General features: G+C 34.8%; 1 protein-coding gene and 1 non-coding gene across 2 annotated transcripts in view; both read right to left on the bottom strand.

The window, feature by feature from the left end:
• LOC121727062 (serine protease inhibitor dipetalogastin) overlaps window positions 1–27,110 on the bottom strand; it is a 58,050-nt gene that overhangs the window by 20,157 nt on the left and 10,783 nt on the right. The window contains exon 2 of the mRNA XM_042114741.1: window positions 3,283–3,422. Coding sequence (XP_041970675.1) covers window positions 3,283–3,331 — 49 coding nt within the window. The 5' untranslated portion in view covers window positions 3,332–3,422. The remainder of the gene's footprint in view (window positions 1–3,282; window positions 3,423–27,110) is intronic.
• On the bottom strand, window positions 5,875–5,946 carry Trnaa-cgc. Its single transcript has one exon. It is a non-coding gene; the product is annotated as a tRNA-Ala (tRNA).

Below are 27,110 nucleotides of genomic sequence, written 5' to 3'. Positions count from 1 at the left end.
GGTCGTATTAGTCTTAGCCTATAGCACAGAATATATATTAGTAGTACCAACCTATAGTCTTACTCGATAAATGATCTATCTAACACTGTAATAAGTTTTTAAATCGGACCTGTAGTTCCTGAGATTAACGCGTTCGAGCAAACATACTCTTCAGGTTTATAATATTAGGTAGGTATATATTTTTTTAAATTAACGCTTAACAAACTCGAGTCTCGATCTAAAAGACTATGAAAAGTACCAATAACAGGGTCGTTATAGGCTCATAAGTCATAACCATGGGACGATGTATGGTATAATATGGTAGTGATGATGATGATGATGAATGTAAATTGCATAGTAGCATATGCTTTCCGTTCTTAAAACAACGCCGAAACTCCCAAACTTGTATCTATAAAGAATCAGGAGTTCTCTCAGCACCTTCCGACCACGGTATACCAGGTATATCTCGGTGCAAAATCTTACTTGTTGATAGCATATGCTTAGAATACTTCCCACGAAACCGAAGTCACCACATGTTTCCCAATAAATTTTGAGGAGTTCCCTCGATTACTTATGGATCCTTCATCAGATCACCACTTTTGTTAATATAATACCAAATTGGAATGATACCCTATATACCAAAAGAAAAAATTTGAAAATCGGTTAACAAATGGCGGAGTAATTGTTAAACATAAGAAAACGAACATAACACCTCCCCCATTTTGAAAGTCGGTTAAAATTGTATCCTATGTGTTATTCTGATGTATAAGCTATATTATTGTAAAGTTTCATTACAATCCGTTCAGTAGTTTCTGCGTGAAAGAGTAACAAACATCCATACATCCACACATCCATACATCCAAACAAACTTTCGCCTTTATAATATTAGTAGGATAAGGCTCTAAATGCGGTAAATTACGGAATCTCCGTAGGGGAAGGGGCTTAAGCCAAATTAGTTAACCAGCTTACTAGATATTTTGCCTTTAACGTAGGAATAACGTTGCTGCGCGTAACATCTATGCACGTTATCATAAAACAGTTACGAGTAGGTACAAATAAAACGTGTGCACTGGAAGTGTTAAAAATTCGTTAAAGTCGCACAGTTCGTGACACCTTAATTCTTGTGCGCTTTCTCACGGCTGCAACGCCTAAACTTGAGTTTGAGTATACAGCTTATTACACCTAAAGCTGTAACGACATCCATACTAATATTATAAATAAGAAAGTGTGTCTGTCTGTTACGCCCAAACCGTGAGACGATTATGATGAAATTTGGTATGGAGATGCTTTGAGAGATGCTCCGGGAAAGCATAGAAATCATAGAATGAGATGCTCCGGGAAAGCATAGAATGCTTTTCTTCCCGGATAGAAAGAAGCGGAGTTGCGGGCGCCAATTATACCAGTAACATAATAATATGGCTCCTAATAGTTAATAGGTACCTATTAATATGGTCCTTTCATAACATAGACTTCACGATTGCAATTCATGTAAATAATAAATAATAACAGCCTAGAAACATCCGTAACTAACCACGGAATTTGCTTGTTTTTTCCTACTTCCCAAATAACTGAAAAAGTACCCATCCTCATCCATACATTCGGCACTTATATTTCAACGAACTCCTTAATGCACAAATTCTCAGTTACCAGGAATTCAGAGCATTACGGTATATTGTCCGGTTTGCAGCCGCTCCCGTCAACGAATTATGTCTTTAGAATGTAAAAATGTATTTTGTCTATCATACGTTTATCTGTTTTGTTTATTTCGTATGTCATAAATTAAATTTGAAAGTTTTATTCCAAACGTATCTTTTTAATTGAATTTTAATTTATTACCAAATCAATTAAAACATAACAAATCAATTAGTAAAATATTTCTGCGAGCTTTTTATTTTATGTGGTTAATATCTGCGATGTTTTGACATGGTGTTTAGACTTTAGATTAACTGCGGTTTTGGTCGATTAAAACACAAATTATATTAAACTATTAATCATTTGCTAATTAATCATAAAAGATAACGCAAAATTCGATTAATGTCGTATGGCTTACTTTGGTATGCAAAATCTGCATATTGTAGATCAAATCATTGCATCAATCTAATGCAATCTAATATTTTAGATATTCTGTTCAATTATATATATCATTTATTATAATTTTTCAGGTATATAAATATATTATTATATCTCAAAATGCTTAAGTATTTATCACTATTCCTTCTGTTAATGTTTTTCAAAATAAGAATTGAAAAGAAATGAAACAAGTATGTACTTAAACTATAAGAAACATGTAACTGAAATAAATTGGGTTCTTTATATAAGCAAGCATTTAAACGAAATAAAAACTATCTTTTATGTTCGAATTACATTTAAATGTACTTTATTTGCAGTGGAAAAGCTATTGCCAGAGGCAACATCTGTTTAATGTTCTACTCCAAACAGTTTCAAAAGATTCTAGATTTTTACAAAAAGAAATAAAAATGTTTGCCAATTACAACATCCTTTGTAAATATAATTAAATTTTATTTTATTTATGGAATGAAGTTTTAAGCTAGAATAATGGTAACATTGAATAAAATAATATTATTGTTGATTAGGTGGGCAATTTTTAAGGAAGATTTTAAAACTGATTAGTTAATTTGTGTATGTATATTAGATGTGCCGTGTGTTAAGTCGATTAAGTTTTAGTAAATGACGCGTACTATTTTTAATGAACGGTATAATACATACATTTTTCCAATCCAGTAATCGAATCCAGCGCTGGATTAGTACTGAAAAGTGCATTCCAGTACCCGTTCACATTATTCCAGTAGCAATCCAGCGCTGGATTGTAATCTGCCATCTGAGATAAGGAAAAAAATCGGCCAAGTGCGAGTCGGACTCGCGCACGAAGGGTTCCGTACTGTTATAGAACAACATAGACCAAAAATTGTGTTTTTGTATGGGAGCCCCCCTTAATTTTTTATTTTATTTTAATATTTTTCTTAAATATTGAATTAGACATAATATAGTTAAGGCCTTTGTGAAAATATCAAGTGCCTACCTGTTGCCATTATTGATATCGAGCAAAAAAGGCCAAAAAAATCACGTTTGTTGTATGGGAGCCCCCTTTAAATATTAATTTTATTTTGTTTTTAGTATTTTTTATTATAGTGGCAACAGATATTATACACAATCTGTGAAAATTTCAGAACTCTAGCTATAGCGGTACTTGAGATACAGCCTGGAGACAGACAGACGGACAGACAGACTCATGAATAGGGGTCCCGTTTGGGTACGGAACCCTAAAAATTATGAAACGCTTACCGATGACAACAAGAGCGGCCGTTAATAACAAATGAATTCTGGATTCCATCGTCCCTCACAACTGGCTACACTAATATCACAGTAATGTAAACAAAATACACTCGTCACACTCCGCCGAATCAGTCGTACATCGTGTTGACCTGTAACAAACAGAATACTATTACAAAATTGATTAGGAATGTGTAAAGGAGATTTAGAATAGTAGATTTAAATAGTTGGGATGAATCTTATCTTCTAAATAAATAAAAATGTATTTTCCATTTTGTTTTTTGACAGATCCTCCATACTTGATCTGTCAAGTTAATTGGTGGATAGCCTTATCAGGAAGTGGTGAAACAGGCCCTGAGTCTCTTTATAACTAGCAGCAGCAGAACCTACATACAACCGAAACTCTGGATTAAAATCAGGAGAGTTCCCGCTGTACCTAATGTTTTGGTTGAAATACCTAATGTTACCTAATGTTTTGACGTGGGAGAGCCATGCTTCGGCACGAATACGCCGGCTCGACCAGAGAAATACCACGGGCTCACAGAAAACCGTGAAACAGCGCTTGCGCTGCGTTTCGCCAAGTGACTGAGTTTACCGGAGGCCCAATCCCCTACCCTTTTGCCTTCCCTACCCTCCCCTATTCCCTTCTCTACCCTCCCCTATTACCCTATTCCCTCTTAAAAGGCCGGCAACGCACCTGCAGCTCTACTGATGCTGCGAGTGTCCATGGGCGACGGAAGTTGCTTTCCATCAGGTGACCCGTTTGCTATTTTGCCCCCTTATTTCATTAAAAAAATAACTAAATGTTTTGCCTTTTTATTCTTCATTACGAGCTCGAGTGCTACGGTCTACGTATTTTAACCGACTTCCAAAAAAGAGGAGGTTATATTTTTAAGGTTTACTTTATTCAGTGGTGAATATTCTTAAGGCCATTTAGGGACGCAGAAGTTACTATCTTGCCAAACGATATTACGAGGAAAAAGCAGAGAGGATGCTAAGCTCATTGGGAACGTGTGCAATCGGAAAGGAAAATGTACAAATCGGTTTAAGATTCAAGAGAGAGCGCACTTAAGTCTCGATACGTATCAATACTACTAATCATCTGCTCACCGCAACTACCTCGGTACTTTCTAGATAAACTTACCCTATCCATTCCACAGATAACTGAATATGGTTTGATATGTTATGGCGCTGATAATAGAGAAGGGCAATCAGTGCGCGAAAGGCTGTGAGTTGTGATAATTTGCCGTAAAACGTCGTTAGAGATAAATCGAAAACCTTCCTTGGGAAGTCACAAATCGTTCTTGATTCATAGGCAGTTGACAGACCTACGCCATTAGGTCGGATTACGACAATCCAATGTTCACTGTGCTCTGTCGGCTGGGTTTGATGTAACGCGACCAAATAACGTAGGTCTGCCATCTGCCTATGAATCAACTTCCCTGATAGTACCTACTTAACAATTCAATAAAACTGCGTTAACATTTTACAATAATTTTACTTTACACCAAACCACGGACCAAACTGTCAGCCGCTTACGTGTTAACGGCGTTTCCTTTACTTCATATGTTTTTTTGTTCATTTACACTTTTTCCACAATAAGACACGTCTATTTTGTACCTCTACATCACTCAATACGCAACTATGCTATGAATTTCTATAAAGCCTGTAGCTAAAAGTTAATGATTATAAATTAGTGACATATAATAAATATTGACTTACACAGAAAAAAATGTTAATAGTGCGATAAAACCACTCTTTTTAACTGTCGTTTTTTTTCAAACTCTACATTCTCTATAGCTCTACTTTCTACATTATAAAATTACTTCAAATTATAACCTAGTCTATTAAAAATCTAGACCAAAACGCTCTAGATGCTCCTCATTTTGTGTCACTAGGTGGCGCTATTAGCGACACAAAGACTCTATTTACTCTGAAACTATTAGAAGATTTCGCATCGTGTTTACTATTCAATACGCGAATTCAATTTAATTTAATAGCTTTCTCGATCTAGATAGGAATTACAGAAACCGCTGACTATGCGCTAAAATTCGTTTATTAGGAAAAGTAAAGGTAGGTCGCGTAGTTAGAAAATGTATTTTATCTTGTACACTATTAAATACTTAGCATAAATAAAATACTCATTATTGTAATTGATACCGTTACTATTATTGAACCAATCATGGTACTGAAATGCTATTATTAAATGCCATAGCTTATTAAAGTCTTGCAGGACCGATAAATTAAATCTTACTTTAATAAGTGGAAAGAAAGTCACTTTATTTACTGTGAGCAAATCTATACCTTTCCTGCCGTCAAATTGCGTCTACTTTAAAGGTATAAACTATTTCTTAACTTTCATCTCAAAACGATTTCTATTTGCCATAATTCATTGTTCACCGACCCACATTCAAGCTGTGCTGTCGACCATCGCTTCAGAAAATTACCAATAAACTGTGATTCTCTAGCAGGCCATGTAGAAAACTTAACATCAACCATTCAAACTCTCAAGCAGTATAAAATATAAAAATGCCGTAAATAATAAAATTGAAAAGAGTTCAAACAAAACAATGGACAAAAATAATAAAAAAGTTAAATTGATCGTGGAGATGCTGGGATTTGAACCCAGGACTTTCAGCATGCGAAGCAGACACTCTACCACTGAGTTACATCCCCGATGAGAATTTTAATGAAAATGAGTATTCACTTCTGGGTGCAATTAAAATAATTGAAGGACTGTTCAAAAAAGGTAGTACCTACAGAAAATATGAGTTCATAAGAAAAACACAGAAAAACATTTACCGTTACAAACATTACCAGCACGTAGCAATTGGAAAGTTTATTTATAGATTAAGACGAAGACATTTTATTGAGTTTGATGGCACTTGTGCTTATGATTTTAATACCGCAAAAGATATTAAAAAGGCATTTGCTACGATCATCCGGCGTAAAACTTACATGGTAACAGTTCTAACGGCCAGGTAACCTGCATTTATGGTGAGAACTAAGACGATAGAATTATTTAACTTTTACAAACATTTAAGAATTTTAAACGTTAAAATTTTTATTATTTTTTAATTTGAATTTAGAACTATCTTCTGTAAAATGAAAACTTTTTAATGATACCAAAATCAACCAGATACAATTGGTATAGCTCAAGAGATTTTATGACAAGTTCATACATAGGTAGGTACTATAATGCGAAAAGAATTTTTCCCCAACCTAATATTATATACCAAAAATAACGAAAAAATGTGGCAAACAATACTAAGCTGACTGAAATATAAATGTAGAGTTTATGTATAGTTGATATTATGTTACATACAATAATGTTTTACTTGATAGTTGATAATATTATCAAGTAAAGTTTCAGTCGAAACTTTTGCAACTTTGATTTGCGAATAAACGCAGTGGAGATAAGCCTTCGTGAGAGCGATGACGCTGTCTTTTGTGTCAGTGTGTCTCGTCCACCTCGTCTGTGGTCACATCTCGCAAGCGCAACCGTTCATGGTTAATTTACTTCTAATAGAACCCTGATGCTCAGGACATAAGGCTTAAAATTCGAAAGTTCTCTGAAAAATCTAAGCCAAATGTGTGTCTCTGTACCAGGGTGACATAGCCGCATAGGCTGTGTGAATATAATATCTAATCGCGGTATGCTTCCTTCAATATCTTTTCGTTCCCCATAAAATTTCCAACAAAACTTAGCACCTGCGCTTGGCCCACATTCAGTAGGCCAAGGTACTGTCGTCCTAAGATTTACGACCAATTAAATGTTTGAGTTTTCGTTTCAAAGGGAAAGGCACAATACCCACAGAAAGCTGTATAGATTGTTGCGGAGTGACTTCTTACTTAATTCTTCTAACTTTTAGAAGCACAGCCCCCCTAGACAAGTGGCAAAACGCTAATGCTAGCGCTAACGCTAACGCTACAAAATGTATGGATTTGACATTAGTATTCGCTAGCGAAGCGATGACTTATGTCAAATCGCATACATTTTGTAGCGTTAGCGTTAGCGTTTTGCCACTTGTCTAGGGGGGCAGTGTAACAAGTGTTAAGGCGAACGCCTTGATAATTTGGCTGTAGCAATATCGATTTTTCACAGCAATGACTAAAGCTAAGAAATTAAAGTTCATTGTCAGTATTAATCTTGTCTTTGTCTTTGAATTACCCATAGCATAACACGATTGGTCAACTTTTATAACACAGAATAATCAATCAAAAAGACCTCTGTAAAAAAAGGGATTCCAATTTGGCCAACAGAGGAGAGTGATTTAAGATTCCAAAATTTGTACATAGTTTGGTTCAAGCATACACTTTAATTTGCCCATAGCTTATATGAAATATATTTAATATAGTTTTTAAATTACGCGACAAAAACCATTTTGTCGCTTACGCCCTTTCCATTTCTTGTTGTTCCATTTTTTGTTTTCTATGAGAGGCCCGGCCGGTCTCTCATAGAAAACAAGCAATCTAAAACATATCCAACACGGTTTTTTTACTTTAACGCGGCGTCACCTTAAGTGTTATTACAAACATTCACCGGGCCTAAATTCGGGAAATCGCTATAACACAAAAGATTAAGACAATTACTATTATTTACTAACGATGCTAATCCGTCATGTTCAACTCGACACACTGAGCTGCAAAAGAACTAAATTCGACACAGCAAAAAATCCGCTTGGGCGCGTGCTTCTAATTCTTAATACAATTGCAGTCAAATTGAATCTTATGACAATGGATTAGGGTTTATATTACACAATGCGCGAGATCAGCGAACCGTTAGAGTGATATATTATTAGGTTAGTATTTGTTAAATTGAGCGTATACACTTTTTGCGGCGTCTACTTTTTGCCCGGTATCATAGTATAATTGACCTGATTCTAAGGTGGTGATCTGTGCTGTCAAATAGATAATAACAATATGTGCTGACATGTAAATAAAACATTTTTTTCCACCTGACCAACGGGAACATTACTTTCTCTATTGTTATAAAATATACTATCTGTAAACTTTTCCTGGAATTTTTTCTAGAAAATTCACGGTAAACCCTCAAATTGTATTAAGTACTTTTCACTCGATTATCAAGTTCAACTTAGATATCTTGTATTGGACACGCGTTATAAGCTAAGTCTTCACGGATAATAAATACTTTTACCACATTCTTTTTTTAATCGAGCGTTCATACGAAGAAACCCGTTCGACGTAGAGCTTATTATAGCGCGAGCTAAGCGCAAAATACGTGTAAATAGTCTATTAATTACCGCTGAGTATGCAAGCTGCTGGCTAATAAGTAATACATCCATTAGCTACTGCAGAAGCCTACTAACGCCACTGATTTGCTATTAAAGATTGCGACGTGAAGTGAGCTGCAAATCGTTAACTCTGATTACGATAAAATCCGCCATTTTATACCTCCGTATCTATTACGAATGTGGGACAGTTTTCTCTCCACTTTATTGGTTAAAATATGTTTTATCTTTCTCTATATTTTTTTTTCTTATCGTCACAAGCGTCTTGCCTACATTGATTACAATATGATTTTGGCCGGCGCTAGTTTTGTTTGTCTCTGATTTTACAGGTTTAATGCAACAATAATGCAACTTCATTCCATTGTTTGATAGCTTGTTTCTTATCAAGAAAATATGTCTGGCTGAAAATATTTACGTTATGATTGGTAAAACTAAAAAAGTCACTTGACGTACCTATATGAGCAAAGACGTATTTGTTTTCTTTAACAAAATGCATGCGGTTTGACATAAGTCAACGCTGACATTTCGCTTGCGAAGACTAATGTCAAATCCCATACATTTTGATAACAAATTTCGTCATCGTTTTTAAAGAAAGGGACTTTGGCTACGGCCTCTGGTACGCAGGCAGAACCGCGAGCAAAAGCTAGTATGGATAAATTCAAAATTTGTGTACCTATGGAATCTCGTAAAGGTTAGTTTCCTCATGGCCCATGGGGTTCCGGAGTAATTAATTGCTAATAACTGTACCGATTACAGTGACGGGCGTACATTAGGCACGCGGGTCAGCCCGGAGCGCCGAACAGCTGCGATTTATCATTACAATTTTAACACGTATAAAAAATCGATACAGCTTTTTATGCTAAGTACTCACAAACGGTTTTGCTCTATAGTTTTACCCCGAATCGAAGGAAATGACATATTTGACATAATATTTAATTCTATCGGAGCCGGCTCGAAGCGAGCCTTCAAGCTGTCAGTTTTGCGGTCCACACGGTGGTTATTGCTCGATTTGGAGTAAAACTATCGAGCAAAACCGTATGTGAGTACTTAGCATTAGGGTTAACAAATATTTTAGATCGTCATATTATTATATTTTTTATGATGCGTCTATACCAGATCCCCAGTGTAATTAATGTTCACATCTTTTTGGATCCCAAATCAAAGAGGCTGCGACGACAGCGCAGAATAACCAATTTAAAAAAAACCCTGATTGTGTGCGATGGCGTAGGTACACTTTTGATTTTACTTGAAAAACGTAACTCACCTTCATCACGTTTAAAATAGCAATCATAGTATTCTCTTTGTTTTTCAGGGAATAGACAAGTAAACATAATATGGACAAAGAAAATCTGTCTTTTGGTTCCCAAAAAAATAATTTCTATTCTTTCGCATATTCTGCGGTCATGCTAGCCGAGCCTGGTGCAGATAGACTAGAAAACCATTTCAAAGTTGTAACTGCTAATATTTATGATCGGTTACAGTTAGGTCTGTGTAACTGCGCTCAGTATTACGTGAATAATGGAATTTACAGTCCGACATACCGGGTTCATTACGCTCCATTTATCTGATCTGGGTGGCCGGTAATGTTGGTAATGTTTATTTGATGTTCCTTGCTGAGATCCTGGTATTTTAATTGTTTCCAACTTGAATATACGGTGGTGTAATTGATTTTACTAGAGATCGCCCAATGGTCGAAATTCGACCTTAGTTTCAACGACATTACGACTACTACCTATATTTTGTAAAAAAATATTGACTTTATCGTTAATTTTCAACTCATGTCTCTGGGACTCAGCTGATCTCAGACTGGCCGTGTAAGCATTGTCTAATAGTATCGATGCAATAAAAAAAATAACCCATTTTCAATTTGTCACCTTGTTGTCAACGGACTATAACCATAAATAAAAGAGTATAATTCGTATGTATAGGCTTGTCACTCAAAAATCTGTCATTTTTCCTAGTGTGTGTGATGTAGTGTGAGTAATGTTTTACCTATTTGTTAAAAAAATCTATGATAAAAGCATAATTTCAAAATAATATTAGCTCGATGCTCCTTCACCATATATAATTTCGATATCGAATCGAATTTTCTAAGTCGAGTTGATAATCTCGTTTTTTGAAGTCGGTTAAAATACACCGAATAATTATTAATAATATCAAAATTGTTTAAATATAACGAGAACTTCCACAAAGCAATATAAGTACAGAGAGTACTTTGTCAAGCGAAAGAGTTCCCCCAAACGCATTCAGACCCCCAAAAAGCCCTGAGGCAGTACCAGTGCCACACTAATGCATACATGGCAATTGGCATAGAGAACTCGGAGGCGCTTTTATCCGGAATACTAATTTACAAAGAAGAAGCAAAATTATTCATGGTCCTATTAATCAAGGCTACGAAGAAATCAGTAAGGCTATTAATTAAAAAAATTGAAGAATTTACCCACGTTCTTCTTTTGGACATTATTTATCATTATATTATATTATAATATTATGTATTTGACGACCTCTGTGGGCCAGTTGGTGGGCTGTTGGTAGCTCAAGCCGGGGATCGCGGGTTCGAATTCCGCCGACGGAACAAGTCCTGGGTTATGGATGTGTATTAAATATGTGTATCATAATAAATTACAATATCTTAAATATATTATGTAGGTATAGTATAAAAGTATTGAATATATTTCCGTTGTCTGGTAACACAAGTCCTTCAGGAACTTACCACGGGGCCAGACTGACATGGTGTGAAGCGTCCATAGATATTATTATTATTAATTATCAAATCGTTGGTAGAGCAACGATCACTTTTTATACTTTAATCACTCTACCAAAGACTTTACTGGATACTCAAAACTCAGTACCTCCATAATATATTGCATTTTATGAAGTCAACTTTGAAACGTTGAGTATGCATTGTATACTAATGTATTGTATAGTAATGTATTGTAAAATTTTTATTAAAACCTAAAATGACCTAAATCGATAATCAATATTTTAAGCCGCAAAAACGGTCACTGATCAATCACAAAGGTGCAGCTAACACGCCCGAGCCTGATCAGTATCTATTCAATAAAGTTATTAATGCGGTATGGCCCACAAATGTGAGACATACCGTAAACGTCCTTATTCTTTTGACCGCCCGAGGTCGACATCAAAACACAATCAACTCACGGATATTCAAAAGCGGTGATGTTCAACACCTTTAGTCATGCCGTGGCTTTTACGATAAAATATGTATAGATAATAAAGAAAGTCGTAAAATGGTTAGCGAAACCATAAACCTAATCCTATATGAAGATCATTGACTGCTTGTGATTGTAAGCCTTGCACGGTAAGTAAAACTTAAAGCTCTATAAATGTTGATTTGTGCTAGTCATGGTGAAGAAGCAATAATAAAAAGGAAAAACTTACCGTCATAAAGCCATTGTTTACTTTTGAATAAGCGAAAGTGTTCTAGTTGACTTTTAGTGCTTAAATGAAAAAGAAAAAATTATCAATTAGTTTAACGTGACACTTATTTTTACGTATTATAGGTAGTAACTTTAAATGTTCTACAAATTCCAATGCACAATCTATATATATAAAGCTCAAAGGTGACTGACTGATTGACATAGTGATCTATCAACGCACAGCCCAAACCACTGGACGGATCGGGCTGAAATTTGGCATGCAGGTAGATGTTATCCGCTAAGAAAGGATTTTGATAAATTCCAACCCCAAGGGGTTCAAATAGGGGATAAAAGTTTGTATATATGTAATAATACTTCTTAACGCGAGCGAAGCCGCGGGCAACAGCTCGTAAACAATATACACCCTCATAATCGTCTACGGTCTAACTATGTTATTGTTAAACAATAGACAAAGTAAATAAGAAATTAACAATCATCAATACTATTTTCGCAGTTATAATTGCTTTAACTGATAAGTAAATATTAACTTTCCCACCTAGTTGAAAGAGCGGGCGGTACTTATTGTTTGCAGTGAAAACACTTCGTGAGGTGTACTCGAATCGATTTTTTTCTAACTCATTGGGCCCGGATGCTTAGAAAACGAGAGTTTGTGTATTCTTTTAACTACTACACATTCTCACTTTCACTCATGTTTTTATGGCACTTTAAAGAAAATAAATTAATGTAAGTCGCTATAAAAGTTAATTAAAATATCAAACGTCATGCGGATAGATTGAAAGCGACTGTATCGTACAGTGAATATAATTGTAAAGCAAACTTATGAGAGTAATGAAATAAGAAATTTTTTGCCAAGTTTGTCCTGTTGTTGTTGCAAATATTATGATTAACTAAAGTATCTACGTTTATATACCTATTTATTTAGCTGAAATATTTGCTAATCTGCTGGTGGCTATAATCTACAACATTATTTTAGACTATTGAGTCTCATTCAATAACAAACCAAAAAGGCACTACTACCAAAAACAATGATTACAATAGAAATGTACATGCAACAATTAACGCATCCACAGCTTGTAAGATAAAAGTGAAAGAGGCATCTGTAATGGCGGCGGGCGCAGTAATCAGTAAAATTTGAACAATGAATGCAAAACAATAGAGCAGTAGCAGACCGTGAATACACCAACTGGGATTGTACTCCTATACTACATTTTACTTTTTTAAGCAAAAGTTCACAAAGCTTTGAAATACGGCTGTCGTAGATCTTGGAGAATGACACTTTAATCACCTTTAATCATCCTTTAATTATGTTGGTGTTATGCCAAGATAAATTTTAATTTAATAATTTCTTAGCTGATTTGTCTTTATATGACATCTAGAACACCTGCAATTTGTAAACAAAAAAAATATATCGCACAACAGAGCAACAATCTAAGAAACGGAAACCATTGTCGAGCTGCCACTCAATGCAGCGGCTGCCATAGCGTTTTCAATATCTCGTGGCATCCGAGCATTTATATGGACCGACCAGTTTTAATATCACCCTCTATAACGCCGCCTCGCTTCCGAATAAACTAGTTCAGAAGTAACGCAAAAGGACGAGACGGATCAGAGTAAACTGGTCGCACGTATCCTGATATAATACACCCTATTGTTGTCAAGGCTGCTGAGAGACTTATTGCCAATACATTGATAAACCCCACAGATACGACGTCTTGGATGCAAAATAATGGAATAGTTTGAATTGCGTTCGGGCTTTCAATAAATGCCTGCAAGGAATTGGATCAAATCAATAGGATAGGGTGTAAGGGTTTATTCTTGTTATTTTTTGGTACTCGATAAATTTCTTTGGTTCCTAAAGTCACAGTCTTAATTGAACTGGATTGACGACTGGATGATGGAGGAAAAAAGGCTTAATAAGTTGGGCTTTTAATTGTGCACATTTACATAATATAATAGCGGTTATAGCCAAAAATACATTATATTTATTTCAATTTTGTCTGAGGCACTTAATACGAGTTCTACTTGCGGATCAAGCTGGTCACACAAAAGACTCTTTATTGGTTGCAATTGCTGCAGCCATACCAAATTTGAATTCAATGCAGATATAATGCTCAAAGGAACCATTAAGAACAGGGTTATGATTAAGTGGGAATGGTATATTGAATACCCAGTCCAAAATGCACACGACAATCCAAATGTCTTCCGTTTTATTGAGCTCGCGAACGGTTATGAAGTCTAAGTGTGGTGAAAATTTTGGAGTTTTCAGAGGAAAGGAATAACATTTCGTCTATTTACTTATATACACATAATACTTATATTTACCTAATACCATAATTATTAATTTGAACAATTGACGTGGTTTTTTCAAATTATAGAGCTAATTTCGACCCCAAAGAAAAAAAGTAGCATGCATTATGCAAAATGTGTCTCATGTATGTCGTTTAAATAATTTAACATTACAATATAATATTAAAACAATAGTTTCATAAGATCTTTACACATGAAATATAAAATTATTAAGATCCTACTAATATTATAAAGGCGAAAGCTTGTTTGGATGTATGGATGTATGGATGTGTGGATGTATGGATGTGTGGATGTGTGGATGTGTGGATATGTGGATGTGTGGATGTATGGATGTTTGTTACTCTTTCACGCAAAAACTACAAAACGGATTTTAATGAAACTTTACAATAATATTGCTTATACATCAGAATAACACATAGGCTACAATTTTAACCGACCGAAAATGGGGGAGGTGTTATGTTCGTTTTCTTATATTCAACGATTACTCCGCCGTTTGTAAACCGATTTTCAAAATTTTTCTTTTGGTATATAGGGTATCATCCCAATTTGGTATTATATTCACAAAAGTGGTGATCTGATGAAGGATCCATAAGTAATCGAGGGAACTCCTCAAAACTTATAGGGAAACATGTGGTGACTTCGGTTTCGTGAGAAGTATTCTAAGCATATGCTACCAACAAGTTAGATTTTGCACCGAGATATACCTGGTATACCGTGGTTCGGAAGGTGCTGAGAGAACTCCTGATTCTTTATATATACAAGTTTGGGAGTTTCGGCGTTGTTTTAAGAACAGAAAGCATATGCTACTATGCAAATTACATTCATCATCATCATCATCATCATCATCACTACCATATTATACCATTTCATAGTCTTTTAGATCGAGACTCGAGTTTGTCAAGCGATAATTAAAACAAATCTATACCTACCTAATATTATAAACCTGAAGAGTATGTTTGCTTGAACGCGTCAATCTCAGGAACTACCGGTCCGATTTAAAAACTTATCTCAGTGTTAGATAGATCATTTATCGAGTAAGACTATAGGTTATATTATATTATCACGCTAAGACTAATACGACCGACGAAACTCAGGAAAATGTGGGAAAAACGGGGGAAATATTTTTTATGGGAAAATGTACGGTTTCTGTAAAATTCCTACAGACATCTAGTAATTATTAATATAATCCTACTCTATATAATTTTACTTGGAAATAAAGCATTATAAAGGAACGTTTATTTGAATACATTTATATTAAATATTTATATAAAATGTTATCATGACAGAAAAATAACAAAGCTGGGACCTAAGAAATACGAAAGCGAATACTTTTCAGTCTTCTAATAGACCGCCTGAAGCTAGATTAAACAACCTTGAATGTTTAATTTAAAAAACAAACATCATAGAAGAAAAATAAAATTGAAATGTTTTTAATTTAAATGTCAATAGCAGATGATACAAAAACTTACATTACAACAAAGTAATGAAAGAAATAAAGAGCTTTGTATATAATAATTCTTCACTTTCCTTCTGAATTTCATTTAAACGCACTTAGCATAGATCAAAATTGCATATCATTTATGTTGGCTGCGCACGTATTCTAGGAAGACAGTTTAAAGCAACATTCGAGATTCAGATCTCGTATATTTAACAGAGACGGTCAGGTGTGCCGCAAGGTAACGTTCTCGGCTCCAATTTTAATAGCGTTTGTTTGTTTGAAACAAACGCAACAATAAACGGTTTTGTGCCAACGGAAAGTACACTTTACGGTACTGATTTAGCGCTTGGATAAGTTTCTGCATGAATTCAATTACAACGGGGATCACTGACCTGAACGCATGCTTGTGATCGTCGGCGGAGTTTATCATTTAGATACTCATTAATTATGTCTATTATTTTATCGGATTTAATCGCATTAACAAGTGTTAATTAGGGAGTAACGGTTTTGTGATATAAGGTAGCAGTACTCGAAAGCTTTATGCGCACCCATTTGCTTTGTTGATCACCGCCTCCAAACCGGAAATTGTGGGTGGACGTATTCAATACCATAACTTTTTATGTCTAAATCGAATTTTATTATACCTAGGTACGTACTTCTTTTTATGTGATTAATATCTTTAAAAAATCAACAGCGAAAATGTACCGTAACTGTAATGCAAAAATGTTATGTGTGTCAGTTGGCATTATTTAAGCCGAAAAACACGAATGTGTCGAGGTTTATGGGCACACACGTTCTGCGTGTTGAATATTTCACCTAAGCTTTCCACGAAACAGCGGTTGGAGAAACTCCAAGCTCCAACAAGTGAAACTTGGTAACTTGACATCGATTTGCGGGAAGGCTCGAGTGTATTCCGGATTTCCTCAACTTCGGTTGGCCTTTAACTTCAAAGACGCAAAGGTTGAGATCCAGCACCATCACCACTATTCATTTACTTACTGATGGATGGAATGATCCTCACCTATTTGTATTCAGAGAAAGATAATAGCAATTCGGCAGACAGAATCCTTTTTGCCATATCAAACTCTTTTGTTCATAACACTTAAGGCGAAACCAAACGATCGTAATTTGTGAGTTGTGAGTCGCAGAATTTCGTCTGGCAGAAATTCTGCTGCATTCAGTTTCATACAAAAGTATGCAAAAGTCCTGTTTGATTCACACGAGCGTAATTTTGTGAGTCATGATTTTACACGACCGAAATTTTGCGACTCACACAAATTGCGCTCGTTTGGCTTGACACTTAATATTAATATTTACATGAAATACATTTTTAAAGTAAGTTTTCGTATGACGTCAAGGAATGTAACTTTAAATATTATCCTCATTCTTACGAAGAAAGTTTAATACGAAAAAGTGTTACAATAATTAAGTACCTACTTGGGACCTATAACACATTCGCGAGCTGTAAATTACTGTAATTACTTCACGTGTGAATGACGCTAATTAAATTGTATGTGTGATTGTTTGATTACTTACGATCTGGGTTGGTAGTAATTCTACGGTATAACGGTACCTCTCATAATCTACAAGATTTACGTAGTAACCAGCTATGCTATGCGTTAAAAAGACGTTTTTCTTCAAAGAAGAAAACTTATTCGTCTTAATAAAAAAATGCGTCTTTTTGAGAAATTATAGGCTAGATGTGTTTATGTCAACAATTTTCTGGTTTGAAACCCGTTTTCATAAGATATGCATCTTATATCTGGACCCGCTAAGCCTATACGGTTAGTTACAGCCCGTCTGCGAATTATTTATAGAAGTGCAATCAAAAGCGAGTAAATTGAATTAAAATTATCCTCACTGGGGTTAGTATATCGAGGACCTGTTGCGTTTTAAAAATAGTCCGACGCTGGCCGTCACTTCTGTGGAACAGGTCCGTCGGGCCTGTCGTAACAGCCGGATAGGATAAGCTTCGTGTTCACTTTTGTTTTATACCTGCAATGGATTTCATCTGCCTACAGAAATATATCGGATTATGAGGAAAAACTATGACTTGAAAAAAAAACCTTGGATTTTCGTTGTTCTTAAGGCTAAAAAAATGCTCTCTGTGCACAACAATACTTTGTTTGTAACTATTTTACATAAACTGTACAAGTAATCAACGCTCAAAATTTCGCAATACACTTACAATTTAGAAGTACCGTTAATGCTATGAATATTGTTTAAACAATACGCTAGATTGTGGATGAATATAAATGAGAGTCAGTCATTATTTGCAAGTCAAACATAATCGAGTGAAAGATCGCATATATTACCGGTCGGGTATTGTCCAATTTCTCCGAAGGTTTTAAAAGGGCTTTCGCGGTTAGCTTTGGGCTACTTTCCCAACCGTTCAAAGTATATGACTGTGTTTCATATTCATTTCATATTCATATCAAATATATACTCTCAGAGCTCTGCCTTATATACTCTCAGAGTTCTGCCTCCATAATTATTTTTTGCCCTTGGTATCGTATTAGAAAATAATTGATATCTATTATCTATAATAAGTATTAATACGCGAGCGACAAACTTTGGATCTCTTTTGACGAAAAATGGATCCAAAGTCTTTGGATCCCTTTTGACGGAAACGTGGGGAAACTTATAATTATATTTTTTATTTGAGGTCGAATTTCGACCATTAGCTATGTCCACACTGTGCACTTTCGTCTTAAATTTTCGTCATCCCCTTTCATTCAACTGTCTTAGCGTATTCAATAATTGAATGCGTCAACGAACGCAACGCCAACATTGTCACTAAAGAGCAAAGCGAAAGTTTTGGATACGGTCAGAGGACATGGGTCGCGGGCATGCCTCACGTTCGCTGTTGACTGCGCATGTCCTTGATGAACAAAAAAATAAGGTACAATGTGGACAAAGCTATTAGGCGATCTCTAGTTTTGTATTAATAAGTTAGCTTAGATTCTATACTTTACCTACTAACTTTCGAGTAATATCGTGCACAAAATATATGTAAGTATACAATATACATATAAAAGTGGATTGATTTTGATTTCTTCAATAAACACCTAAAACAGCATACAGAGTTTTAACAATTATACAACATCTGAAGACAACATTTCTCAAACTAAAGTAAGTGAAATTCTCAATTAAAATTTAGGTGTGATTTTGATGATGATCCACATTATTCACAGTCAATTAGTGACGATAAAAAATTAATCGTTGAAGTAAGGATCCAGTGTCCGATACTACGGTAAATTTTTAACGGTGTCAAAAGAACATAGCATTACTAAATCTATTGAAGCGAAGCATAAATCATATTGGAGTAAAAAATGTACGGCACTTAGCGTAACCGCCGTTTTGAGCTTCTGCTTATAAATAAAATTAGATTACAATAATAATTAGCTCCGTCGACTGTATATATAGTTAACGGAATAAAGTGCAGTAACTATGTTTTACATTAGGATGTAAGCATAATTTTCTACGAAATATCCTCACTTACATCCGGATTCCGGAATTATCAGAAAATTATTTGTTTGCATGAGTCTTCGAAGGCTCTACAATAAGGTTCTTTGGATAAAACTTGCTGACGTAAAACTCCGTTATTTAAATGCATCTGCTTAAAAAAATGCAACATTTGTAATATGCACGTGTCCTACATTATTCAAACTATAAAAGGTCATATTATTTACGATTTACTCCTACTATACATCAGCTGTTAGCTTATGTATCCATTTACCTGAGAAATGAATCTACAAGCTTCAGCCATCAATCACAACAATTGTTTTCTATTTACATCGGAATCTGACCATCTGATTCATCAATTGCTCCCAATAAGTATTTAAATGAATTCTTAACAAGGCGGTGTTAGCAATTACTTGTCCGTTGACCCCCTTACAACTTCAATGATAAGATTAGGGTCACTAGCTATTCAATAGTCGACGTCATGTTTTGGGAGCCGATTCAGAGTGTATTTAGGGCGAGCGCACACTAATTATACCAGAATTATCTGCGAGCGAGAAGGTTTAATTCAATAGTTTTTTTGCGTAGCAGTTTTTATCGGCTATACGGTTTGTAACAAAATTGCCAGTAATCCAGCCAATGGGGATTGTCCATTTTTTTTTAATTTTGCTCATTACAAAAACATTTCGAGGAATAAGGTCAGTGATCGTTTTTCTGTATATAAACGAAAAAAATACCCATTAGTTACTTATATTTTTGAACAAATACGTTTAACCTTTGTTTGACCTTCAATGGCGTTAAATTAGCAATAAATTCGACCAACATTACGTTTCGAACTTTTTTTAAGCTTCTCGTATCAGCTTTCATATAATGAGAACTTGCATTTGACGAAACAGCCATTATAAATAAGATTGAAAGGAAATTTGAAACATATGCAGAGGTCAATTGGCAGCCGATGATGACGTCAGAGCGAAACTTTAAAAATTTATTGAGAAAAAACTAGCCAATGAATTTCAAAATTATTTAATTTATATTCTTAAAATACCCTATTTTAACGAAAAAAAATATAAAAAGTACATGTGATTTTTTTTGGACAATGCCCATTACTTGGCTTATTCTAAATCGTTGCCAATTTGGTATATTTGCGAGAAAGTGATTTCATAATCTGGTGCCTTACTCCCGAAACTGATATCGATTTTGATTTTCGATTTCAACGGTTTTTTGACATTTTTTAGACATATTTTAGATGTATAAAGTGTCAAAAAACCGTTGAAATCGAAAATCGAAATTGATATCACTTTCGGGAGTAATGGCTCATATTATAATTTGCTATCACTTTTTCGCACACGCACACACACACATATTATTATAGTACGGGAGCCCTAGAACAATTTTTTTTATTACTATCAAGCTAATTTTTTGTGAGTAGCTTAATTTTGATAAGACAAACAAAATTTTTATTTGCGAAAAATCTCGAAAGTGGTTGCTAACAGAGATAGAAAGGATTTCATACTTTGAATTGATGGTCCTAAAATATGGACTGTTTTATTTATAGGACAATGCTACTGTTAAACTATATGACTATTAATCTATCAATATACAAAAAATCTGCTCGTAAGGGTTCCGTTATAGGGTTCTATAATCAACAAAACTTGGTCAAAGTATGAAATCCTTTCTATTTCTGTTAGCTACCACTTTCAAGATTTTTCACACATAAAATGTTTTTCGTCTTATCAAAATGAAGCTACTGACAAAAGATTAGCTTGATAGTAGTAAAAAAAAATGTTCTAGGGCTCCCGTACTATTAGGACCAGGCCACAACACTTCGTCGTATCGCAAAAACAACCTTTGAAAATAATTTTAAGCTATTGCATAGCTTTTATCGCGGGCTTTGAGCGCGGCGGAAAAACACCTAACATTGGTCTAACGTCGCGCGCGTCGTTTCAGTTCGGCAGACTTCGGCTCGGTGTGGCTCGTTGTATGGTGCTCGCCGGTCGGTGCGGCGTTGCCAGACTTAGACAGAGTGTTTTAAATATGCGAACGACTATACATATATGCGAATTATGATTGCATAAGTTGATAAAAAATTCTATGCAATAGCTTTACCGCGGCAGTCCCCGAGTGCCACACGTATTATTTCTTACGACGGCAGTGTTGTAGCTCGGCCCTTAAACTTAAAATCAACGAAAGTAGTATCAAGTACCATTGATAGTTCCCACACTCAAAACCCTAAGTTATTTGGATCACTTGTTCTGCGGCGGCAATGCTTGACTTGTCATCATAGACATGCATTTGTCATCTTGATTTCATCCACGAGATTTGAGAGTCATCTGGTACCTTTGATAACCATCTTTAATTTCTTTGTCGAAAATCGCTGATTGGCGTTCGGTTATTTGTTCCCTACTGATAGATATTGCTCAAAAATCATTAGAAAAATAATTATTTGGAGAGAATAGGACCACAAGTTATTGAGTAAGTAATTAAAAAAATAAGAGAGCATGCTAGCGTTGTTTGCCACGAGGTGGCACTTTATATCGTGACTAAAATTTTCCTCAATATTTCTAGAAATATTTGCTTATTATAATCTAAAATATCTACGGAGCCCTTTAATAAGCCGTGTTCTGAGTTTTGTCACGCTTTTAGTGAAGTAAGAAGTTATTGACATCTTACTTCGCTATCGAAACTAGCGAATGCACTATGCACTCTGCTTTGCCTGTTTCTCTATTCTCATAGCTAAAAAACTATAAATACCCATAAAAAGGTATAATATACAACGGTCATGAATTTAAAAATAGTCAAACTTGTTGCTTTACATAATACCAACTTATAGAGTCTTAAAAACTGGTCGACTTAAAAACACGTCATAGGCTAACGGCCTTATAATTTCGTCCTTCATTGATTTTTGTTTAGGAAATACTGCCTACTTCAAGGACTAGAATTTATTAAAAATTAATATAAATAAATTAAAAATAAACTATTGAAGGAATTGAGTTGTAAAGTGAATTCAATTAAACTATGAAAACTTTGATTTATTAAGTAACTAGCTTTTGCCCGCGGCGTAGCTTTCGCTCGCGTGGAATTCGAAAATCGTGTACAATACGAATATTCTTGCAAATCTCCTTTAGAAACATGATGTTTTTCCAAGACCAAGTAGCCTATGTTACTACTTACTCTCCATCCTTTCAACTAAGTCGATGCCAAAAATCAAGTCAATTGGTTGCTTCGTTAGGCTGCGAAGAAAGGACAAACGAACAAACAAACAAATACACTTTCGCGTTTATAATATTAGTATGGATAGCTGTTTCCCGCGACTTCGTAGGCGTTAGCATAGTATAATAACGGAAATGGATAATTCTCTCCTTTTTATGGTCCCTTACTCAAATGGTAAAAAACGGAACCCGATTACAAAGATATAATATCAGCCTGTCCGTCTGTCCATATCCAGGCAAATCCAGATATTAATCAAATGACACTCGAAATCTGTATGTTTCACTATGAATTAATAACTTGGGCGCAGCCCCCCCCCAAGTAGGGGCAGGGGCAAAGCCTCCCACGTATTAATCAAACGACACGCAAAATCTGCATGTTTAGTTTTGGTTACATTAATTTCACTTTTTAATAAATAACTTACTTTGAGTCTAAAGAAGGAGAAGTAAAACTCAACACTAACGACGCAACACCATTTTGCTTAGCAACATTACCAGGGGGGGGGGGGGGGGGTTTGGGGGGCGCAGCCCCCCAAGTAAGGACAGGGGCAAAGCCTCCCACATATTAATCAAACGACACGCAAAATCTGCATGTTTAGTTTTGGTTAGATTAATTTCACTTTTTAATAAATAACTTAGTTTGATCCTAAAGAAAAGAGAATTAAAACTCAACACTAACGACGCAACACCATTGTTCTTAGCAACATTACCAGGGGGGGGATTGGGGCGGCGCAGATGCCAAGTTTGAATAAGGCATATATTATTCAAATCGGATCAGTAGTTTTCGTGTTAAAGAAAAAAGTTTTATACAAAATCTTGCCCCCTCTTTTGTCCCCTTAGAGGGGCGAGGGGAAAAATTTTATACACCAGATATTAAATTGAAAAACACAGTTTATAATATGATGTAAGTTTATTCAAGAAAAAAGTTTGATACAAAATCTGCCCCCTCTTTGGTCCCCTTTGAGGGGTGGGGGGGGGGGAAATTTTATACACCAGATATGAAGTTGAAAGAAGACAAATATACCTGCGAAAACCATATTCAAATCGGATTAGTAGTTTTCATGTTAAAAAAAAAGTTTGATACAATATCTGACCCCCTCTTTTGACCCTTTGGAGAGATGGGGGGAAAAATTTTTGTACACCAGATGTTAAGTTGGAAGAAGACAAATATATCTGCGAAAACCGCATTCAAATCGGATCAGTAGTTTTCGTGCGATGCTGGAACTAACATACAGACAGACAGACAGACAGACAAAAAACTAACCACAGTTTTAGCTTCTATAGCGATGTAGTAACAGCCCCCGCTTATTATTTTTTGGATATCTTTAATGTACAGAATTGTCATTTCTACAGTTTTATTATATGTATAGATATAGATAGATTTATATTTTAATAAAAATGAAATAAAAAGAAATAAAAAAAATGCTTTTGTCTCCTTTTTTCGGTTTTCGAGAATTTTCCCATACCACAAAGTAATAAGTAGGAAAATTAATGACAAGTGACAAGTCGCAATATTCACATACAATCCCTGCTCCACTTTCTGATTTTTATTTAAAGCCGTTATTTTATTGTTTTATAAAAGCTATTTAAACTATAAGGTATGTTATTATGAGAAAAAACAACGATTAAATCTGATAGAAAGAGAATAATTAAATTGGATAATGTAAAAAAGAAACTGCACTCAATCTTGACGGAATTTCGTGGCTATTATAATTTATCTGTTTTATCATAATTAAATTTTATTTTTATTTTATTTGTACAGAAAATCTTACAGCTAAATAAATCTCAATAAATGACTAAGTTAAAAACAAATAGCCTTTTACAAGTTTTTACATTTAAGAAGGTACCTAATATTGTAATGAGTAAGTTAAAATAATAAAAAAGAAGAAGAAGCATAAAAATGTACAATTTTAATATTGTAGTTAATATATTGTAATTAATTAATCTGAAAATAATTGTAATTAAAAGATATCCATGGCAAACAGTTGCTATTACATAAAGTGCAGACTTTATGTACCTAGTAAGAAGCATTTATTAATATTTTTCTCTGACTCTGTTATTCGTTTTATTACCCGTCCACGGTATTCAATTTAATTTACTTATCTGAAGTGCGCAGATTCCTTAAAGTTCTGGCTATGCCTATAGTGACTCACACATTACTCACTATAGGCATAGCCAGAACTCAATTAAATTTTTGAATTGCGGATTTAATCGAGTCTATTATATAAAACATTAAGCTTTTTAAGCAAGAGAAACATAACTTGAAAACTTTTGGCTGTCAAAACATTATAAAAGTGTATGAGTTGATATAACTCTTTTTTTTTTTTTATCGTGAAGGAACTCTTTTTTTGTCGTGAAGGAAAAATAATTTTAATTGTATTTTTACTATTGGTTTGAAAATAAAGAATATTCTAGTTTTCGCATCGCGATAAACGTATCTACGCTAATATTATGTATAAGCTGATAAGCTTATACATAATATTACTATACGCATCTATACGATAAAGATACGTCTGATCGCACGCTCAGGATATAAAATGTAAAAAGCTCGGTGGGAACTCGAGTACTATCAAGGGACCGCTTAAAGGATTGCGTTCAGTACGATGTGCAAGGTAAGACATCCATAAATTCATTCAAGCCAGACTTAGGGACAAGTCACACCGAAACGAGGCGCAGGTTGGTAACATAAAATTTAGATTTCAAGTGCCACATTGTTTCCTTTGCCTTTATACCGTCAAGCCACGCCTCGGTTTGTCTTGTGTGTGTGACACGACCGTAAATCTATAAGTAATAATAATATTAGTTTTTGAGATGACAACATGCAAGAGAATACATTGTAAGCAAATACTATTATGAATAAGGTAAAACAATTTTTTTTTGGAACTTCCTTAATCATTTGACAATAGAATTAAGATTAATTTTCTTCCTTTTAAATGCAATTGAGATAGTTTGAGCAACCATTATAATAATAATAGTACATCATTACAATAGACACATATTTTTAAAACTTAAAAAATATTTTTATCTTATTTTTTTAATAAGAAAGAGTTTAACGAACGCGTGGTTCATCTTCACATTGGTTCAACATTTACGTTCATGATAAATGATATTATGTCATCTGCATTACCAAGTGACACTATAATAGGAGTTTTATTATTTTTTAAGCCCAAATACGAGTGGAATATCTTTCGTAGCAGATTATATGTAACGGACATTTACGCTCACCGATAAATTTACTCTCACAGACGTATCACGAAAAAATTTAATTACAAGTTAGCAGATACACAAGTGATTAATGATTATAAGATGATAATACCCAGCTTATAACGGATTATCTTAAAAATGATAAACTGCCTGCCTGTAAGGCATTGTCCGGCAAATGCTATTTCGTTCGTAAAAATTACAGCAACTTTGATTAGATAGCCCTATGTTTATTTAAAAGGTTTTTAAATAAAGAGGGCAAATTTTATTTCCGTGCATAATATATGACCAAGTATACTTCTCGTGGTCTACTGGCGTGAATGTGACAACGGTCGTCTAGTCATTAAAATACTTGTTAGTCTTTTCAAATAGATCTTGGTATAATATCCAGTCGTCATCTTAGGATGAAGACTAGAGATATCTAGTCTTCATTCTTCTTGGTATAATAATACCAAGAATTATTCGAGTTCTGCGAAAGGTTTTAATGAATCTAGCAAAGCCAGAAATAATTGGCAGAATTATTGAGAAAATAACTTAGCATGATCCTTATAATGACGTAACGGTATTCCAAAATGCATTTAATTACCTGCTGCATCCGTACAGGGGCCTAATTAAAGACAAGTGACTGAGTCCAGCCGCAGCCGATATAAAGTCTGCCCACGCGGAATGTTAATAAGCAACTTGGCTGAATAATTCGTAATCTCGCGGACTGCGGTCACCGTCCCAAATAAACTGCAAACGGTTAGCTCTCTTTAAGGGTTTCCTATGAAATAACTAGTTTATAACGCCTACAAACTGCTAGTTCAGTTTGGCGTATTAATGTAAAAAAAATATTGTAATAAAGTGAATAAAGTATGTATTTGAAAAAAAAAAAGAAGATGTTAAGGCCAGCAACGCACCCGCAGCTCTTCTAATGTTTCGAGTGTCCATGAGCGACGGTAGTTGCTTTCCATCAGGTAACCCGTTTGCTCGTTTATCCCCTTTTTTATAAAAAAAGAAGTTCTACGAACGACAAAGTGATTTTATAGATGAGTGTGAGTCAAACTACGCTATTACCTACTAATATGTTATATTCTGTGCTATAACACAGTCAGTCGGTTTATCACGCAAAAGATAACGCGAAGTCGCGTGGTTTTAGGCATGAGTGTATAATACTCTTTAATAGTGACCGTAGTAGCTCTACCATGAGTTTAAAGCTATAGTATTTATCGATACTCGATACCGACTACGTAAATATTTAGTATGGCGATTTTAGTTACGCAAGTGACCGCTAGAGGTGCTGTGAAATTTACCATACTAAATATTTACGTAGTCGGTATCGAGTATTGATAAATACTATAGGTTTAAACTCATGGTAGAGCTACTGGTGCTACGAGTGTCATAATATTTTATATTATGCTATCTTATTATAAGAGCTCTTATAAAAAAATAAGTCCGAACCATTACGACCTGCAAACCTTCAAGAAGAGAGCGTATTCGCTCTTAAAAGGCTGGCAACGCACTTGATAATACGATATTATATAGTTGATTTCCATCAGGCGACCCGTTTGCTCGTTTGCCCCTAATTTTATTT

The sequence above is a fragment of the Aricia agestis genome, chromosome 1, assembly GCF_905147365.1.
Source record: "Aricia agestis chromosome 1, ilAriAges1.1, whole genome shotgun sequence".
NCBI classification, from domain to species: Eukaryota; Metazoa; Arthropoda; class Insecta; order Lepidoptera; family Lycaenidae; genus Aricia; species Aricia agestis.
Note: the sequence above shows the minus strand (reverse complement) of the source record. Positions and strands in the feature narration are given on the sequence as shown.